The sequence below is a fragment of the Dendrobium catenatum genome, unplaced genomic scaffold (genome assembly GCF_001605985.2).
Source record: "Dendrobium catenatum unplaced genomic scaffold, ASM160598v2 fragScaff_scaffold_1676, whole genome shotgun sequence".
NCBI lineage: Eukaryota > Viridiplantae > Streptophyta > Magnoliopsida > Asparagales > Orchidaceae > Dendrobium > Dendrobium catenatum.
This window is the reverse complement of record NW_021320138.1, coordinates 472,225-491,696: the sequence shown is the minus strand read 5'-3', so window position 1 is coordinate 491,696 and position 19,472 is coordinate 472,225. Positions and strand designations below refer to the sequence as shown.

The window sequence follows — 19,472 nt, the reverse complement described above, 5'->3', positions numbered from 1 at the left end:
CTTAGATAATAAATGATATCATATAAAACTTCACCACTAATTAAACAATTATTTTTTTTATAAATATAAATAAATTATAATATTTAAATAAAAAATAAAATATTTATTAACTAAATAAGGGTAAAATACTTTCCCAAAATAAATCAAAAATAAAATAAACTCAATTATTCATTATTATAATTATATAACATTTTTTATAATATATATCAATCACATTAACTTATAAAAAAAATGATAAAAAAATAAAATATTGTATCAAACTAAAAAATACTTCACAATATCATTGACAAAAAAAATTAAATTAGTAGCTTTTAATAATTAAAAAATAGAAATAGTTTATACACAACCATTAAAAAAAGATGTTTTTGTCTTTGATACTCAGTGTTTATACATGTCAAATCATAAGCTCCTTATTTGTTTTGTATGATTTAGTCACCACATCACTTGTCATGATAATCTCGATGCAAATTGTTATGTAAAGAATAAGATACTGTTTGTATTTAACATATTTATATAGCTTTTTATCTTTACACATGATATGAGCTCATATGGAGCCGTGGTTGTGAAAATGTTGCAAATACTAATAAAATCATAGTCTTAATATATCGTCCATTTAAGAGTTTTAATATATAATATTTATATTAATTGATTAAATTTATCATTTATTTAATATTAAATAATTTATTTAATTATTTAAATAAAAAAATTTGGACCGGCCGATTTTAAAAAACCGGGACAGGTTTTCGGTTGAACCGGTGGTTCAAACCGGTTCTAGCTGGCTTGGTGCACAGCCGGTTTTCAAGGCTGAACCAGACCGGCCTTCAGACCGGTTCATGATTGAACCAGTCGGACCGGCCGGTCCGATCCAGTTTTCAAAACGTTGATTTTTATCCTCATCTGCGTATCGATCCTTAGGGCACATCTAATTTGTTCATGTTGTTGTATCCTATGACACCCTCAACAACCACAGAAAGTAACATCACTTTCAAATGTCACTACCACATGAACTGCCATCTCCCTGAGACGAGAAAGTAAGTTTGTTGACAAAATCAAGCTTGCAATCTCTATTTGCGGCAATGTCAAGTGTCAAATAATGAGAGTAAAGCTAATTCAAACCACTGGGTGCTTAAGTTCAACCAAGTTAATTTAAATCGCTATTCCCACAATCGAGTTTAATTTAGCAGCAGAAAATCTAAGAATAAGCACAAAATGCTACGAAATTTCATCTGGCCCCTATACATCTGGCATGTGACTATGTGAGTACTGTTGTTGGAGCTGGTTAAGGTAAATACGATCACAAAGCAGACAAATTACAAAACAAAGTCTACTTTCAATATTTTTATTTGATCACAACTTCGTTACATCTTTAATTCTAAAAGGAAATCTCTTGAAATATCTAAATAAAAGGTAATTTTAGGATTTTCTATTGGGGAAAAGTATTTAGAGTTCAAGTGGATAGATGAGGGGGGAAAATTTAGTTATGAGAATGCAAAGCAGAGAATCATGCACTACTAGGACATCCACAATCAGCTATCTCCAAAATTTATATCCACATCCATGTAATTAAATCTTGCAGGAGATGGAATGCTACTGCAAATCACCACACAGACAATCTGAATCATACATATAAAATTGCAGCATTACAATTTCCAACATCTACTATTTTTCTCAATAAACAGATCAGAACATGGGTTAGCTTGAAGTTATAGTAGATTAACCAGCAAACATAATCTAAAAATTTGTTTCAAAATAAACAAAAGAGCAATATTTTTAAGAATCATAAAGAAGTTGGTGACGGAAAGCTAGATAAGCTTCATAAAAAGCACCCTTCCAAAGTCATTCCAATTACGGTGTGTTGTTTATATCATAATAGTACTAACATCACAATTTTTTTATGTACTGCCATTACAGCTGACAGAACATTAAATGATAATTTGAGCAGGGTTTTCAAGCTAATGACAACCATTAACTATGTTAGTTATCTGGTAGTATGCAAGGAGTTTCACTTCTTCCTAAGATAGCCATGAGAACATAACTTGAAGATTATTTTTTAAAAAATCTCAATCAGCACAACCATTTTTGTAAACAAAACAAAAATACAAAAAGAAATTACATGCGCATTTGCATATTTAACCAATTGAGCAACATCAAACAGCAAGTTTCCATAATTTATCTCAGCCTCTTCAAAAATTTCACAATATTTCCCTACAGATTCATACACTATAAACTGCATTAGGGGGGAGCACCAATCGATGACACATTCAACAACATAATAATGCACTTTGCCAATTCATTATGATGGAAAGATTATGTCAAGAAAACAAGAGCAAGAAATACACAACATGACTCATCATTATCTGCACACAAAAATATATGAACTTTAAACTGCTCAAACATGCAAGAAAAATGATTTGTTAAGATAATTCATCAAAAAAGATGCCAGCACTGACCTAGCACACACAGCTCTTCATAAGCAGTCCATAAAAGAGGATCTATAGCCAACGCCTGCATAAAGTGATCGATGGCAAATGCCCTTCTGCTTGTGTATCTAAGCAATTTGGATAACAGCAATGTCATGTAAATTGACAGACAAAAGATGGATCAAAATTAATTTAAGAAAGGATAAGTAAGAAGGAAAAGGGTATGGGTAGACAAAGATTAGGCATCTTTGTAACAAAAAATCATCAGGTAAACAATTGAATAAGTAGCATGGCATCAAAATTAAGGCATTGTAAATGCACGTATCAAAAGAAGAAGTATAAAATTAAAATATTTGCATGCTTATGAATACATAATCATTCATTTCTATACAGGTGAATGCAAAGGAATATTTGTCCATGAAAAATCAATAACTTAAACTAAATGGTATTTCACTCAAAACCAAATAATACATAACGCCAAATTCTAGCACAAGGTCATCTCCATCAACGATACCTCCTAAACCCCAACTACTCTCTCTCTCTCTCTGTGAGGTACTTCAGCAGGCCACATCACATGGCCAACACAATAACACGAATGCTGTTGTAAGCTGCCAGAGTGTAACCCAATGCACAAACTTGACAAGCTAAAGGATATTTTTTATCAATCAACAAGTGATATTTTATCCACTTCCACTTGAGATGGCTACCCCTGCTTGTACGATGCACAAGTATGAAATCAGATAAGTCTAGCATTGGAGGAAAAAATCTTGACAGGATATAAGATGATGCATGCATAGCCATATAATACTTCTATCAGATCATTCATGGTTGAAACACTAACTGAGCAAGTAGATAGAGGAAATTTTGTAGGATGGACCTGTTTTGACCAACAAATTAATCTTTTCCGAATTAATTCATGTGCATGATGTGTCTTGCCATATCCCAACAAAAATGGTGTCCAGATTTTCACGCAATCTATTGGGCATATGATGCTCAGCATATTACATCCATTATCCCATATCTAGTCCATGTTTAATGGATTCCCATATATATTAGTAAACCAAGATAGAAAAGCTATATATCTAGCTCATTTCAATGACCGTCACGTCTAACCAAAAAAGTTATCATCTCTACATTATCAATGGAGTTTGAACAAAAAAATAACCTGTAAATAAGTCCAAGAAGATAGTGACCAGCTGCCCCATTTGGAACCTGAATAAATGGTGAAAAAAGTTCCATTATTCATTTGCAAAGAGTAATTACAATCATGAAAAAATTAGGAATAATTATTGTAGGTCATGCACTAGTATCTCTTCATAAAAAACAAGAACAAGTACCAAAGTACCTGTGAAAAAAAATTTCAACAAAAATATGCAAACAGAGGCACATATAAGGTCTCAGCATGCTTCACAGGTCTCAAATTTGATTAAAACTGACTATTTGAAAAAAAAAATCCATACAAAGATTTTTAAAATATACGCTCACATATAAATTCTTCATTAGCACGGAGGAATTAAATGAAAATTCCAAAAGATGAAAAAAAAAAAAAAATCCTTCAACATGTCTTCTAATATTAGCATCCTCAATCTGGCCTGCAATTAATTCATGGGCCGCCTTAAAGACAGATAATGAGATTCTCTTGACCTTCCAAATAGGAAATCTGCAAAGCTTAGGAAAATTTGCTTCTAACTTAAATGGACTATTCTATGTCACACAATAGACTGAGATATATGAATTCAAAAAAGGGTTTATCTGTAGAAGAGTATGTATCCGAATTTGAACAACTAATATTAAAATGTGATGTGATTGAGCCAAGGAACATACAATTTCATGTTCCATTGACGGCTTGCATCCCTTAAATGCTAATACAGAGCGGTTAAAATAATATTGGATGTTTTCAGATGTCACCAAACTAGCTAAGAGTTGGACGGCAATAACAATTGACTAAAATGTTTTCTTCAAGTCAGGGAAAAGAGTCCAGTAAATTTGAAAATGTAACTTGTTAAAGATCATAGCAAGTCCCATCTAAAATTGTCCATTCTGACAGATCTCAACTTGCGAGTAGTAGTACCAAGCACGACAAACATTAAAACCCCACTAATCAAATAATTTTGGTGCTTAAAAATTGGGCTGCTTCAAATTGCACCAATTGCCGTCTAATATCTTTAGTTGAAGAAGTTCCAGAAGAATTCGAGAACAAAGAGTAACAACTACTTATTATGCGACAAGCATTGAGCAGGCCTATAGGCTAATAACTGCAATGGCTTCGCCGCAAAATTTTGCATACAAAGTGCATCATAAAAGGAAAATTTTACAACTGCATTATTAACAAGAGAAGTTGTGAAAATGTGGTGCTACGAAGATAGTGAAAAAGTTAAACCTTCCTACAAAAAAGTATCCAAAGCCTTACTCGCACAAAAGAATGAAATTAGAATTTTGAAACGATGTTTAGTTCAATTCTCTACAACAACAACAATATGAAGCCTTTATCCTACTACTTGGGGTTGGCTATATAAATCATTTTTCTCCCTTGTATCCTATCAAGAGTCAAATTCTTATTTAAATCTAATAAAAAAAATCATTTCTAATATTTTCTAACCAAATCTTTTCAGGTCTACCTTTATATTTCTTAACATAGGTCAAATCTAATACATTTACTCTCCTAATCAAGTCATCGGAAGGCCGATGTTTTATGTGACCAAACCATCTAAGGCGATTCTCTCAAAATTTATCTGCCACAAGAGCTACACCAATCTTTTCACATATTAGAGGAGATTTGATACAACATTATCCCAATGGATGCCTAACATTTACTATTAGATCAACCATGGCATACGATAGGCACACCATGCTTGACAGTTACATGAATGTTTATACATTAGAGCATAAGAACAATAAGATAGTATTGATTCCTTTAAACAATAAGATTAAAAAGGAAGTTAGAATTGATTTAGTCCCCAAAACGATGTTCTTGATAGCTACGCAAGACTCCCCATCCACATATGCTCTCCTGGTGTTAGAAGAAAATCAGTAAAATGAGCATATACCAAAAAAGGTTCATCCTTTATTACAACATTATCAAGATGTTTTCCTTACCAATTTACTAGTCTGCTTATCTCCTAAGAGGGGCATGCAGCATGTGATAGATTTTGTTCATGGAGTTGTCATCCTACAACGACTAACTTATCGATTGAGACTGTAAAATCCGCAAAAATGTCCTTTTAGACTCCACACGCTTTTCGATGCGTCGCGACGAGTTTTAAGTGAAAATTTCAAAGCCGTCGGAATTTGACGCAATAAATTTCATAATATAGAGCGCAAAATTCTGAGTGAAATGATGTATAAAACCTATATCGAATTTTGAGTACTTTGGGAGTTAAAATTTCCGGAAAACTCTTAATGACGACTTCGCCCTTGGTATCATTTGAATAGAGAAGAGTTTAAGTGAGGGCTTTTAGGTAAATAGGCTTAATAAGAGAGCATTCCACTCTTATTAGGGGATCGAAACATTTCGGTCCCCCATTTATTTCTTGCGGCCCAAACCGAGCGGAGAGGAGAAGGCGTCGGATAGGAGCGGCGACGGGAGAGCTTGGGAGCGTTTTCCGGCGGCAGTTCGTGGAGGAGCTTGTAGGGAAAACTAAGGGAAGGCTAAGGTAAGTTGTTTGCAAGTGTTTCCTTTCTTTTTCCTTGAGCTTTCACTAAGGAAAGAAAATTAGGATTTTGAGAAAACTTAATATTTCTTTGAGATAAGTTTAGGGAAGGGTAATGGGATGTTTTTGAACCTAAATATGAGTTATTTTCATGAAAAATGTGGATTTTGTTATTTTGTCCTTTTATTTCTAACACCTGCTATTACACTCAAAATGAAAGAATGGGAAATGAGAATTCATAAACTTGACTTCAAGTTGTTAGATAGGTTTGATAATGATGATGTACTAACTTGAGAATTCATAAACTTGACTTCAAGTTGTTAGATATGTTTGATAACGATGATGTGCTAACTTCTCTGTAAGTAACAAAGTAGTAAATATATAAGAACCATAAATTTTCACTTGTTCATTCATCAAGATCCAACGCATCGATATTTATTCATTTATCAAGGTCTGCTTTGTACGCAACTTCACCAATTTTCAGAATTCAACATTTCATATCTAGGAACAGAAAGCAAGTCAAATGAAGCAAAAACAGATCAGGGGATTCTCTTGTTCAACATGCAGTACCTCTACTATACAGTAAGTTCCTTAAGCAACCAAAAAAAAAGGTTGAACGTTGCAAAAAAAAAAGGACTAGCAAGAATTGTTTCTTTCATAAAAAATGATCTCGATGGAATAAAGAATGTGTTCAATTATCATGCATTGCAGAAACAAAACGGAATCAAAATGGAATAAACTCAAGGAAAGTAAAAACTACATCATGTGATGTCTTTAAATATAGCTCGATTTCTTCAATTAAAAAAAACATTGAACTTTATGGAAAGAACTTTGAGTGGCATGAATTTTTAAATGTAATTTGATTTAATTTTTCTGTTGCAGCTTGGCATGTCTACTGGGACAGTCAGCAAGTTCTTAATGTTTCAATAACTGGCATTGAATACTAAACGTGATTTGTTAGACAAACGCTATGGAGCAGACTCAGTAAATTAGAGGACAACTTCTACAGTGGAAAAAAACCACATTACCTCGGAGTTTGGTTCGTTGGCTGGGCACAGGGCAGCTTCCGCTTCCCTCAGGAGATTCATCTGGAAGCATGATAGTGCAAACAAATAGCGTGATAGAGACATCTGTTTCCCTTCACACAAATACCGCAGAAAGAAGGTTTCCATCAGTTCCATTTTACAGCAAAGTAAAGTTTACATAACAAATGCACAAAGGATAAAGTATGACCAACTTGAAGAAAAAAAAAACATCTTCATATGAGCGGCATATGAGTCCTAGATCGTATCTTTTAAATGGCATCATTTGAATAGTTCAGGAGTATTATATTTTGACTTCATCTCCAGCATACCAACGTACAAGAGGTTACAACGGTTTAGAATATGTTAGAGCCCAATCAAGCTCAAAGAATTACAGTTGTTTGATTCCTTCAGATTGCACAAGAACAAGAAGAGACTATGGGGATGAGGAGGAGAATGAGAGAATTTATTAATATGAAGATTCCAAAGCAATGTTGCAAAGATCGAGAGAGAAGAAGAGAGTGTGGAGAAACTTGACGTTGGACGACAAGATACCCAGATTGTTTATGATAGTTAGAACTTGCTTACAATATTGAATATTCAAGTAGAAATTTGCAAATCAAGTTTCAATCCTTGGTCCCTGAGCTGGGGGTATTTACTTATAAGATTTACTACAGTCCTACTACCTAGTAGTACTAGTACTCAGCGCAACCAAGCTAATTATGATTTCATTTCAAATAACTATCAATTAAAACAACTTGCGATCTTGCTACAACGAACGCCAAAGAGATTCTCCATGTGAAGCTCTCGGGCCCAATTGGACCATGTTCATTCAAGAGGAAGAGCTAAGATCTTAGCATGCAACTTATCTCAACACTAATGAGTCTAATAAAACTCCTTGAAAGAGTAGAATAGTAGAACCAATGGACTCAAATCAAATCCTAAAAATTAAATAGGAAGTTATAACCTATGTTAAAAGATGAACAAACCGCATGTACCAATTGAGATTCCACTAACACCATGGGTACAAAAGATGTGACATGCAAGCCATCAAATTATTGACAAGCGACTTCCATCTCCATCCTCCTTATAACCTTTATAATTATATGGTTGTTTATTATATCCCACTGAGAAAACTAATTGTCAACTTGTTCATCATCCTTCCAATGTCATACCCCTAGGCCCTAGACATGTTACGCAAGAACATGCTAAAAATCAGAAGCTCCAGCCATCTATGTTTTGTAGAAGCATTAGGTGCCAACTAAGTTAATAAATAGTGATTTTATTATCTAATCAGCAAGGATGGCAAGAGAACGTCATTGGACCTTGCAATAGTTTATGCAACCAATTTGGGGCCTCCAATGTTTTGAAGGAGAACTCAATGCTTAAGGAGAAGACCTTTGTTATTGATGCAAGAGATATCTAAAATCCTAGCTAACCCTTTCTTACTTTTGACCACAGTTGATTTTAATTTACTGCATCAATTAAGTGTGATGTTGTTTAGCCTTTATAGTTACATGGTTGTTGGTTTTATACCTCTGAGAAAACTAAATATCAAATTGCCCATTTCCTTCCAATGTCATACTCCTAGACATGTTACACAAGAACGTGCTAAAAATCTGAAAACTCCTATCATTTACATTGTTTAGAAGCATTAGGTGCCAACTCAGCTAACAAACAGTAATTTTATTATCTGATTAGCAAGGATAGTAGCTGAATGTTGTTGGCCCTTGCAAAAGTTTAGGTGCCTGATTTGGTCTCCAATATTTCAAGAAGCACTCAATGCTTAAGGAGATAACTTTGTTATTCTTGCAAGAATTCTCTAAAATCCTAGTTAACCCTTTCTTACTTTTGACCACGTTCATGTTTATTTTTTCAATATCAATTATGGGTGATGTTCTAGACACAATTGAGTGTGCCATAGAAAAGTTTGGTGATGACCAAGACACAACTAGTGATGCCCTAAAACACAATTGAGGGCAATAAACCATGGCATATTTATAGGTTAGAATGTTGGGTGAAATATTACCCATTCAAAAAATGTACAAATATGCCTTTATTCCATTAAGAAAAACTTTATTTACTTTTGACTGAACAAAAAAAATGAGAAAACACATTTGGGTTGACTCAAATCTCAATGACAAAGATACAAGAATGAAATAGAAATAAATTATAAAATTACTCCAAAATGAGATTCACTGACTTCATTAAAAAAAACTATGAAGTTGATTCCATTTATTATCCTATGCCATGCCCTTGCCTCCTTCCTTCTTGGGACCAAATTGGAGGGCCATGGGACATCAAGATTGAACAACCCTCAAATATCATGCACAGGAGTTGGATGAGGTCATCATAGATTTTGATTGCTCAAGACACCAAGTATTTTATTGTTAGGTGAAAATTCTACACAACTGCACGAAAGGAATTAAATAATGATAAATCAAAGATATCTCAAAACAAGATGGTGGTCAAATGAAAAGGAAGACTTCCATGAAAGTCTGCATCAACCAATCATCACCCCTTAGGAATCAAAATGAAAAAACCTTTGCCAATCCATGTTGTTCTCCAATAAAGCTATGTGAAGGACTGCTCATGGGTCTTAAAATCGTCTTCAATGTTCCCCATCTCAAAGGTTTGTTAGAAAATAAACTAAACTAAACATCCAATATTTATCAAAATTCATCATATATGCTGGTTAGAGATGAGTAGCCTTACCATAGTAAGGTCATTGTAAGGTTTACCACTAAATGTTAGATCATCATCACAGAAGATGATCAAATGATTAAAGGATCAAAGTGGCAACATACATCAAAAAGATTTCCCCAACTAGAGCATTTACAGGTTGGCTCTACTGGCCACTTATCTTTCCCTAGCACCCAAAATGGCACCAATTTTGAGAAGCATTGTTAACACTTGCACAAGTTTGGAATTAATGGTCTCTTCCTTATCAAGGTTCCAACTTCCAATCAAGGTTGGGGAGAAGGAATCAACTTTCCTACTCACAAGTTGTTAGCATACAACAATTCTTAATATGATGGTTGGTCTTAGCAATACTCTAGTCTCGAGTCTAGTCAAATGCCTCATTAATAGACTTTAAGGTTGAACAAGAGTAGTGTAATTGCAATATTTAGCATAAAGGATGATTTTACTTATCTTTTAGAAGAGAAGTTTGATAAGGAGGCTAAAATCATGCCCAGCTTCTTGAAGCTTCTCTATGAAAATCATCTAGAAATGCAACCTCTTTGCTTTAGATTGTTGGGATCCTTAGGCAAAACCCACCACATTTATATATTTACTAACCTTCTAAATTTTTTTGGACAAAAATAATCAATGGATCTTGATGAGTGAAGCATGGAAGTTCCCATCCAATAGAATCATGAAGACAATTTCTTGGACAATCATGAAGACAATTTTTTACCACTATTAGCTGGCAATCCGTAGATCTCAAGCCTCTCCTTCTGGAACCAAAGGAAAATGACAAAGAGACTCAATCTTGTCATGCCACAAGTGGGGAAAATTCTATGAGCTCATCGTCAGGTGTTGAGAGCTTGCAAAATGTGTAACAAGTTAATGGCAAAAATTGACAAAGGAATCGATGCTTCCATGGGGCAACCATGTGAACAAACACTTCCATGGGGCAACCATGTGAACAAACACAGAATAGAATTAGGGCCACAAAAATGAACCAACACACTCAATAAACTACTCAAGACTCGGTTTAGTTAAAGCTCATTCATGATCATTTAATTAACTAAATAAATAAGTTTGAGCATTTAAGTACTCGATTCATTTATGATCATGCATAATGTCATATAAAACTAATCAACGGACTCGTTAAAATACTCAATTAAAGCTTGATAATATGCTCATTTAGAACTCAATAATCGAGATGTTGTTTGATAGGACTCGTTCAGTTAGCTAATAAGTTGTTTGATCATTTTGCTTGTTAAAATGCTTGATAAGACTCATTTGATTAGCTAACAAAATGCACAATAGTTTTGATCGTCAATAGGCTTAATAAGGCTCATTTGGTAAGCTAACAAATAGCTCAATAGTGCATCCTATTAATTGGTTTGATAAGACTAATTTACTTGTCCAAACATGCTACTTGATAATCACAATTTTAATCAAACTCTAATCAAGCTCAAACTAATCTCAAACAACCAGGATTTAAATGAGCCAAACTCAAACACTATTGCATACACTTTGATGCATGCAGGGGGGGGGGGGGGGGGGGGGGGGTGAAAAACAAAAAAAAATTTTTCTTTTTTGTTTTTCCTTGGGTTGCTGGTGCTCTCGATTTTGGCCTTTAGCTACTTGGTTTTGAGCTCAAAATTATGAATTTTACTTGGTGCTAGCTCATAAATGCTTGAGCTAAAGTTTTAGCTCAATGATTGGGGATTAATTGCACTTCCTAGCTCATTAATTCATAAAGGTTTGTTATTAGTCTTGAATTCATTTTGTAGTGGACTTTGTATCTTCTCCTCCCCTTTGTCTTCTCATTTTCCTGTGATGGTTGTTTTTCCGTGCCTTGCCCCTTGGGTTTTCGTGGATGGCTGCTTGATTCTCTGTGCTGGCTGTTTTCCGTGCCTTGCCCCTTGGCTTCCCGTGGCTGGCTGCTTGATTCTCTGTGCTGGCTGTTTTTCCCGTGCCTTGCCCCTTGGGTTCCCGTGGCTGCTGCTTGGTTCCTATGGCTTTTCTTCTCTGTTTTGCTGTACCGTTTGGGGGGGTTGATATGTTATGACTGTTGGCCTTTCATTTCCATAAATCTAATAGGTTTATTTAATGCCGTTTGGTGGATGTTGGGTGGGGATTTCGGTGACGGCCTCTCTGTTTTTTGTGCAGAATTCCTGCTATTTTTTGGTCTTCTATTTGGTGACTTATGACCTTCTATTTCCCTATTTTAATGAGATTAATTAGTGGTTTTATAGGGCTGTTTGGCTACCCTCTTTGGTCTTATAAATAGGAGATGTTTTATGTTGAGAAAGAATGTTATGATGATATTTTTGGAGTCAAAAACCTGTGAGGTTTTTCTTCTTTCTTCGGAATAGCTTGCGAGCTATGTCCTTCACCTCTTCTTATTCTCCTCTAGGATAACTTGCGAGTTATTCCTGTTTCGTCTCGGCTACTAATCTCCTTCTATCTGCAAGGTCCACTTCACCTGTATCTTTCTTCTCAAGGAATGAAAAGCAGTTTTAGGAAAGTCGTAGTGTCTTTATTTTGTCGTTTGTAAGTTTGTAAGTCTTTATATATATTAAAGTGAAGTTGTTTTTTTTTTTCTTGTTTATTTGTCTATTTTGTGTTCTTTTGTGTATCTTCTAAGTTATAGGAATAATCTTCTTTTTGTATTCAAAAATTTGGGGCCCTTCCCAAATTTTTGATTGCATCACACTTGAATTGAGCACGAGTCAGGCTCAAATATGGGTTTATCAAATGAGCTAGAGCTAAGCAAGTTCCGACTCAATTTCATTTAGTACAATCGCAAAACTAAATAACTTAATGTTGTTGCAAAGTGCAAACCTAAATAGCATTGAAAACATTTTCAAGGGACTTGATAGCATCGATTCAACAAATAGTCCATTGCATGCTGTTGTCTCGATGCTCTCCAACTAAGGCCTCTTAAGCATGCAAAGAAGTGATTCTGTCATGTTCTTAAGATTGAAGATGGTGGACGCCATCATATTGTTGTTCACCAAGTGAAACAAGCTATCTCTCCATATTCTTTACAGAGTGAATGTGTGCACAATGACAAGGGGAGACATTTGTGGCTTTGCACAAGCTTTGGGGTGGGGGTTGGAGAAGGTCATTGGCTCATTGCATTAGGGTTGAAACATGCTAAACCACTGGCATTATGAGGGGATGCCATTATGTCTATACCATCTAACCAAAATACCAAATCACTCTATTTGGCATAGATGGTTCATGATATACGGTGATCGGTGTTATTCTTGCAAGGATTGTCCCTCAATAGCCAAGACTTGGCCTTTATCTTGACCCATCTGAGTCATGTTCTTCACATAGGCAAAGAATTCATGCTCAACGCACTAAAAATGTTGGAAACAAAGAAGATCTTAGGATTTGTATGGTTACTCAAGACTAACACAAGATTAAGATCAAGAAGATGATGATAAGAGAGGCAATGGAAAAGAGGATGTAAGCAATCTGCCAATGCAACATAAACATTCAAACGTAATGACAAAAGTATCACAAGAACTAAAAAAAAAGTTAATTTCAAATAAATTGTGCGCCTACCTTTAAGAACATGGTAAGCACAATAAGGCTGGCTGTTCCTCAGATAACAAGTTGCCATCAATTGCAAGTTCAGCTGCATTCAAAAGTTTAAACTTCAATTTTCTCAGCATATACCAGAACATAAAGCCACAACAGCAGCCCTACAGCTTGCATAAAAAGAACAGAACCATTAAAATTTAAAAAAATCTAAATAAAAAACGAAAAAAAAATGAATGCAACAAAAAAAATTTCATATCATCCCCATTAGCTATGTCGCTAAACAAAAATATATTCAATTAGCAAATGAAAATCATTATTTCCCAACGAGCCAGCAATCTACAAGGAAGAGGTTCTCAAACAGCCAAACGAACAACTCAAATATAACCAGCCAATCGAATGAGATATAACGCCGCGCAGGACGCTCAAGGAAGCAAGTGAGCCATTCGTAAGAAGGCAAGAGGAGGGATCTCAAGGAGATAAAGCAACCTCGGTGGGAAACTCCGCGCAGAGGCGTTCGCAGAGGAAGATGGCGTTCCGGCACATGAATTGACTCAGGCTGCTCTGCACTCTGTCCACCATTAGGGTTTCCATGGCCGCTTTTCCCTCTCGGCACAACCTCGCAATTATCTTCCTTGCTTCTCCGTCGGGATGCAGCTTCTCTCTCTCTAAAATCTAGGGTTCTGCACTAGCTGAGAGAGAGAGAGAGAGAGAGAGAATAGTGAAGAGGGAGAAGCGGGTATGAGCTTGGGTTGGTATTTTTGGAAATTTCGGCTTCGCCCGAATTCGAAAAGGATTTCAAATAAGACGGGAGCGATGGATGATTATTGGCCGTTGGATAAGGTGTAATTTTGGTGGATTATTATGCGTCATAGCCGTTCGATTGATTGGATTTGGCCGTTGTGGTTTAATTGGGAGCGGAATTTACCGTAGGTGTGGTGGACGGAAAAGCTGGGGTCCTATCTGGAATTGATCGAATCAATTTAATTTGAATTTGAAATATTTAATAAATGAGTTAAAAGTATCAACTCTAATCGGATTCACTAGTAACTCAAATGACTCAAATATAATCCGTTAATCTATTTTGATTAAAAAAGTAGAACTTTTTTATTATAAAACTTATGACATTTAATAACAAATAAAAAGATTATGAACATAAGTAAAAAAATTTAAGAAATAAATATTAAATGTGTCACTTTATGGGTCAAAAAAAAGTCCGCGGGTCAACCCAAATCCGACCAATTCAATAAACGGGTTCGAAAAATCTAACTGAAACCCGACCCATTTTCCTAGCGTGACATCACACTATTCACCAATGCTTTTTGGGAAAAATTTCCAAAAATTAGGTTATGAATTCTAGATTATTAAGCGTGGATTTTTATTATTATTAATTGAGAATTTATAATTTATAAATGCATTATTTTTTAGAACTTAAAATATGTTTACATAATTAATTTATTTAAATAGGTTATTCATTTTAATAATGTAAATTAGGTTATTCCTGTTTATGTGTTCTAATATAATCTATATTTTATTTAATAAATATTTAGTTTATTAAATGCATATGTATATTTCAAATTAATTTATCGAGTAAGATTTATTTTTGTTAAAAAATTATATGTAGGTCTAATTTGAAAATTTGATAAATATAAAAATATGATTAAAAATAAATATAAAAAACATGTGCGAACGGTTCTCCCGTCCGCACTCCGTACCTAATAATTCCTCAGATAGAAGAGAGGAGAGAGATGTCCAAATTTCAGTTGCTAATTTGCTTCACTATTTTTATGAATGCTAAGATCATTGTAGGCAATTTTTATAATATTTTTATTTTCAAAGATTTTTATTTCGATCGTTTGATTTCTCCCAAAAATAATTTTTTTATATTTTCCCTAGATTTAGTAAACTTCTATTGCATAACATTTTGTATATCATATTATTAATTATTTAGTATATTTTGACTTATTGATTTTGTAATTTCATTGGGTAAAATGATAATTATTATGTTTTGTACTATTTATGCTGAATACTAATTTTGGCATTTTAATGCAAGCATACTATTAATATAAGCATTGTGAATGAGTATGGGCATGTGATTACATAATAGTTGATTTTTATTATTGTTGTAATAATATGTGTGAAAATAAAAAAAGTATGATTATTTACTAGCATAGGCTAGATGCTAATTGACCTGTACATGATAGTATGCCAATGAGCTTTCTTTAAATAATGTGGTTTCATTTTTTCCTTAACTGGTTTATGTTATTTATTGATTATGAGTTATAAGAAGATGATTATTATGCCAATAGCCTAGTGATGACTCTATTTATTGAGTCAACGATTATTGAATTGTTGAGTACTAGAAAAGCACCGTGCAAGCCAGAGCATTTTACTCGTTTTGTGTTATTATTTGGATGCAGTCATTATACTAATTTACTGTCACTGTACTGGTTTATGTTACCATACTATTTTAATATTATTGTTGCTAGTTTACTACTACTACTAATTTATTATTATTGTTACTGCTATTGATTTATTGTTTACAGGCTTACTATTATTAAGCACATGATTACTGCTATTGGGCATGCAATATAAGATATTGATTTAATATTAATATAAAATAATTAAAAATCATGTGTATACGAATTTGATAGTAATTCATTATTACTGATTTCGAGAATCTTCATAGAGACTTCAATTTTATCGATTTATATAATTTCTTTATTGATTTGATAGCACTGCTATGATATACCATTTATAAAAATGATATTTATTGCTTTATTATTTTGACATCCATACTAGTTTACATGTTTCATTATTTTCATATTGCACTATTTTATTGGCCTTTGCATTGGACATGTTTATTGTTTTGTAGGCTTTATTGTTCTTGTATTATCATTTCTATATATATTCATGATCATATTGATTGTTGCTATTATGAATTGAATAATGGCGTGCATACTATTTCTTTTACGTGCTTTGAGTGCAGTAGTAAGATTTTAGTTACCTATCAAATTTTTAAGCTCATTATATATGACTTAATGATTTCAGGTCAAGTAAGGAGATCAGGAGTGTGAGATCGATTAGATACAGGAGTCTTCAGGTTTTCTTGTCTTTTGGTTATTATTTTGTATTAAGGAGTGAGAAGATAGATTGTTGTATTTGTATGAGTATTGTATATGATTTTTTGAGTAATGAATATATATGTATATTGATATTTTGATATATACAATTATTTTTGTTGATATTTATATCATTGAAAGAAATTAGATAGTTATGGACTTATGGTTGTTATTCTAAAAAGATAAATATAAAATTCTTTTTAAATTGAGATTTTGGGTGCCACAACATCTTATATGCTTTGGATGAGGGAAATCTCTTATGGGAACTTGCAAGTGTAGCTACCAATGTTATTGTTTGATATGATAAGTGTTAAGGCTTATCTTTGTGCTCATAGGCCAAAAGAAGCCATGCAAATGCACATGGTAGATGAATTAGGATTCCATGTAACCTTCAAGCAAGCTTTTCTCTTTCGCTAGAAAGAGATATAAGATAGAGGGATTATACACACTAGCAATAGTACAATTTTATTTTTTATCACTAAACTATAATTATTGCGAACTCTTTAGGAAGCAAGCATGAATGATATTTGTTGCATAAAGATCGAGGAGGGTTGTAGGACAACTAATTTGCAGAAATGTAAGCACACATGTGTTAGCGGGATGACATCTTCAATGTGAGCTAATATTATGAACAACACACCATTGGTTTGAGTTCAATATGGCTTCATGTTATAGTATAAGACCAATTACACAATTATGACTCTCATTAACACTACAAAGTGGCACGTGGAAAAATAACATGATGTGGGTGCTAGTTAGAAAATAAACTCACCTCTCTATGAAGATGTGTGATTGTAGTTTCATGTAGCAACTTTGCCATTTATTTTGAAATACCTAGATTTTTTTAATATTTTTCTTAAATAAAAACTTACTTCACATTTGGCTCGATTTAGTCAACATTCGAGTTAAGTTTCAAGTGTTCATCCTTAAGCATTGGTTGAGCAGTGTCAAACGGGTCTTAAGTTTAGGTTGGATAGATTTCAAATACGAAAAGTCTAAGGTATTTGTTCTTATGCATTGGTACATCAATGCTAAATGAGCCTTGAGAAATGGTTGGGCATGTCTCTAATAAGCCTGAGTATGGGCAAAGATGAGTAGGAGTTGGATGAACTGAAAGGTCTCGAGAATGACTATCACAAACAAGGCCTATGTTGGGGAAACTTGGTTACATACTCTCCCTGAGGTAAGCAAGTTGATTTGGATTTCACATAATAGTCTTAGTCAATCTCAAACATAAGAAAGTAGAGAGTTGACCTTGGGCACTTTATTAGGACAAGTATGAGAGAATGAGTCAGCTTAAGTGTGTTGAGTAAGTTTTGGTGCCTTTATCGAGAGGGTTGATTAGGTTGAAACACATTAACAATGAGTTAAACATGTTTTAGGTAGTTGGTTGAGAGATCTTGGATGGTTCTCGGGTATTCCAATAAGTGATTTGTTCGTCTCGGATGATTTGCCATGAAAGGTTGGAAGCATTCTCTCGCGCTTTGCTAAGAAGGGGTGAGAAGCACTAGGGTTCATCTTGATCAATTCTCCAAGAAGAACTATATTTGTTATAGATATGCTTATTTATCCTTAGGTGCTTAGCCAATATATTTGTCAAATGTACTTAGTTGCCTCAACATATTTCCTTAGATGTGTTGAGAATGAATGATCTCCATAAAAATGAGTGAGTGCCGGTCTTTGGCACTAGTAGGTCAATTTCTTGCTGAATTTAACATTTTTCTTAAGTCAAAATTATTGAAGATCGTTTTTTTTTTTTTCTTAAAATGAAACTCATTCTTGAAGTTTTATGAAAATTTATTTTGTTAAGTATAGATTAGTCAACTTCTTGAAGGGCTCAACTCCCTTAGATGGAGTAATCCCATACTTATATACTTGTCCTCCAACTAGTAATGACATTAGTTGCATATTTATGTTTGTTAATCTCATAGTTAACTCGATAGATATGCATTTAGGAAATATATTTCCTTGATTTTGATCCAAGTTTTTGATATGTCAATCTTCATGATTTGAAGCTTGGTTGACTACTTTAAGTTGAAAAATTAAATGTCAATTAAGACATAGAACATGTCATTACTTCCACAAGTGTGTAAGAACTATTATTTTGTCAGTGTTGTGTTTTCAATCAACAAATTTTATACATTTGCGATTTATTGAGAGCTAGGGGTGTCAATATTTGACACGACCCGAAAACCCGACCCGAACCGAAAATTTCGGGTAAGGGTCAACCCGAACCCGAAAAAGGTCGGGTTCGGGTTCAGCATTTCGACCCGTTTCAAAAATTGGGTCGGGTTCGTGTTAACCCTTTGACCCGAAATTGACCCGAAAGTGACCCGAGTTTGACCCGAAAACCCGATTTTTACCCGGCAACTCGATTTTGACCCGAAAAGAGGAGTTTGACCCGTTTTTGACCCGAAAATTAGTCATTTTCTTGTTAGAAACGGGTCATTCAGGTCGGGTCGGGTTGACCCGGACCCGAAGCGGGTCGGGTTCGGGCCAGGAAAACTGACCCATTTTTAAAAACGGGTCGGGTTGACCCTAATAGTGTCGGGTCACGGGTCGGGTTCGGGTTGACCCTAATAGTGCGGGTCAGTTTCGGGTTCGACCCGAACCCGACCCGTGACCCGAAATTGACACCCCTATTGAGAGCTATTCATTATGCATTTTAACTACGCTAGTTGCATAGCAAATTATAAGGGTCAAATTCTAAATATTCGATGAATTTATTGACTTCAAATTATTTAAGGGTGAATCCCTAAGTCTAAATTTATGAGTATTGAGTTTTCTTTTAATTATCTTGGATGACTTCCCTAATTTCATAGAATATCGGAATTTGAGGTCATCTTCTCTGTAATAAGCAACTTGGCTTCAACTCTACAAGCAACCCAATCAGGGGCGGATCTAGCTTCTTTTTTAGGATGGACAATTTTTTTTTTTGGTGGGGGATGGGCAAAAATGCTTAGGATTGATAAAACTAGGGCAAAAAAAATTTTTTTTTTGAGGGGCGGGGAGGGGGGGGGGGGCAAAATG

The 19,472-nt window shown here is 34.3% G+C and overlaps 1 protein-coding gene across 2 annotated transcripts in view; it reads right to left on the bottom strand.

Annotated features, from left to right (window-relative positions):
• LOC110109987 (cell division cycle protein 27 homolog B) overlaps nucleotides 1-14,078 on the bottom strand; it is a 48,026-nt gene extending 33,948 nt beyond the window's left edge. The window contains exons 1-5 of one of the 2 annotated variants that reach the window (XM_020841248.2): nucleotides 13,810-14,078; nucleotides 13,345-13,417; nucleotides 7,099-7,208; nucleotides 3,586-3,632; nucleotides 2,451-2,548 (exon numbers count right to left, since the gene is read on the bottom strand). In XM_020841248.2, coding sequence (XP_020696907.1) covers nucleotides 2,451-2,548; nucleotides 3,586-3,632; nucleotides 7,099-7,208; nucleotides 13,345-13,417; nucleotides 13,810-13,914 — 433 coding nt within the window. In that variant the 5' untranslated portion in view covers nucleotides 13,915-14,078. The remainder of the gene's footprint in view (nucleotides 1-2,450; nucleotides 2,549-3,585; nucleotides 3,633-7,098; nucleotides 7,209-13,344; nucleotides 13,418-13,809) is intronic. The other variant, XM_020841250.2, reaches the window with a different exon arrangement.
• Nucleotides 14,079-19,472: the final 5,394 nt, after the last annotated feature.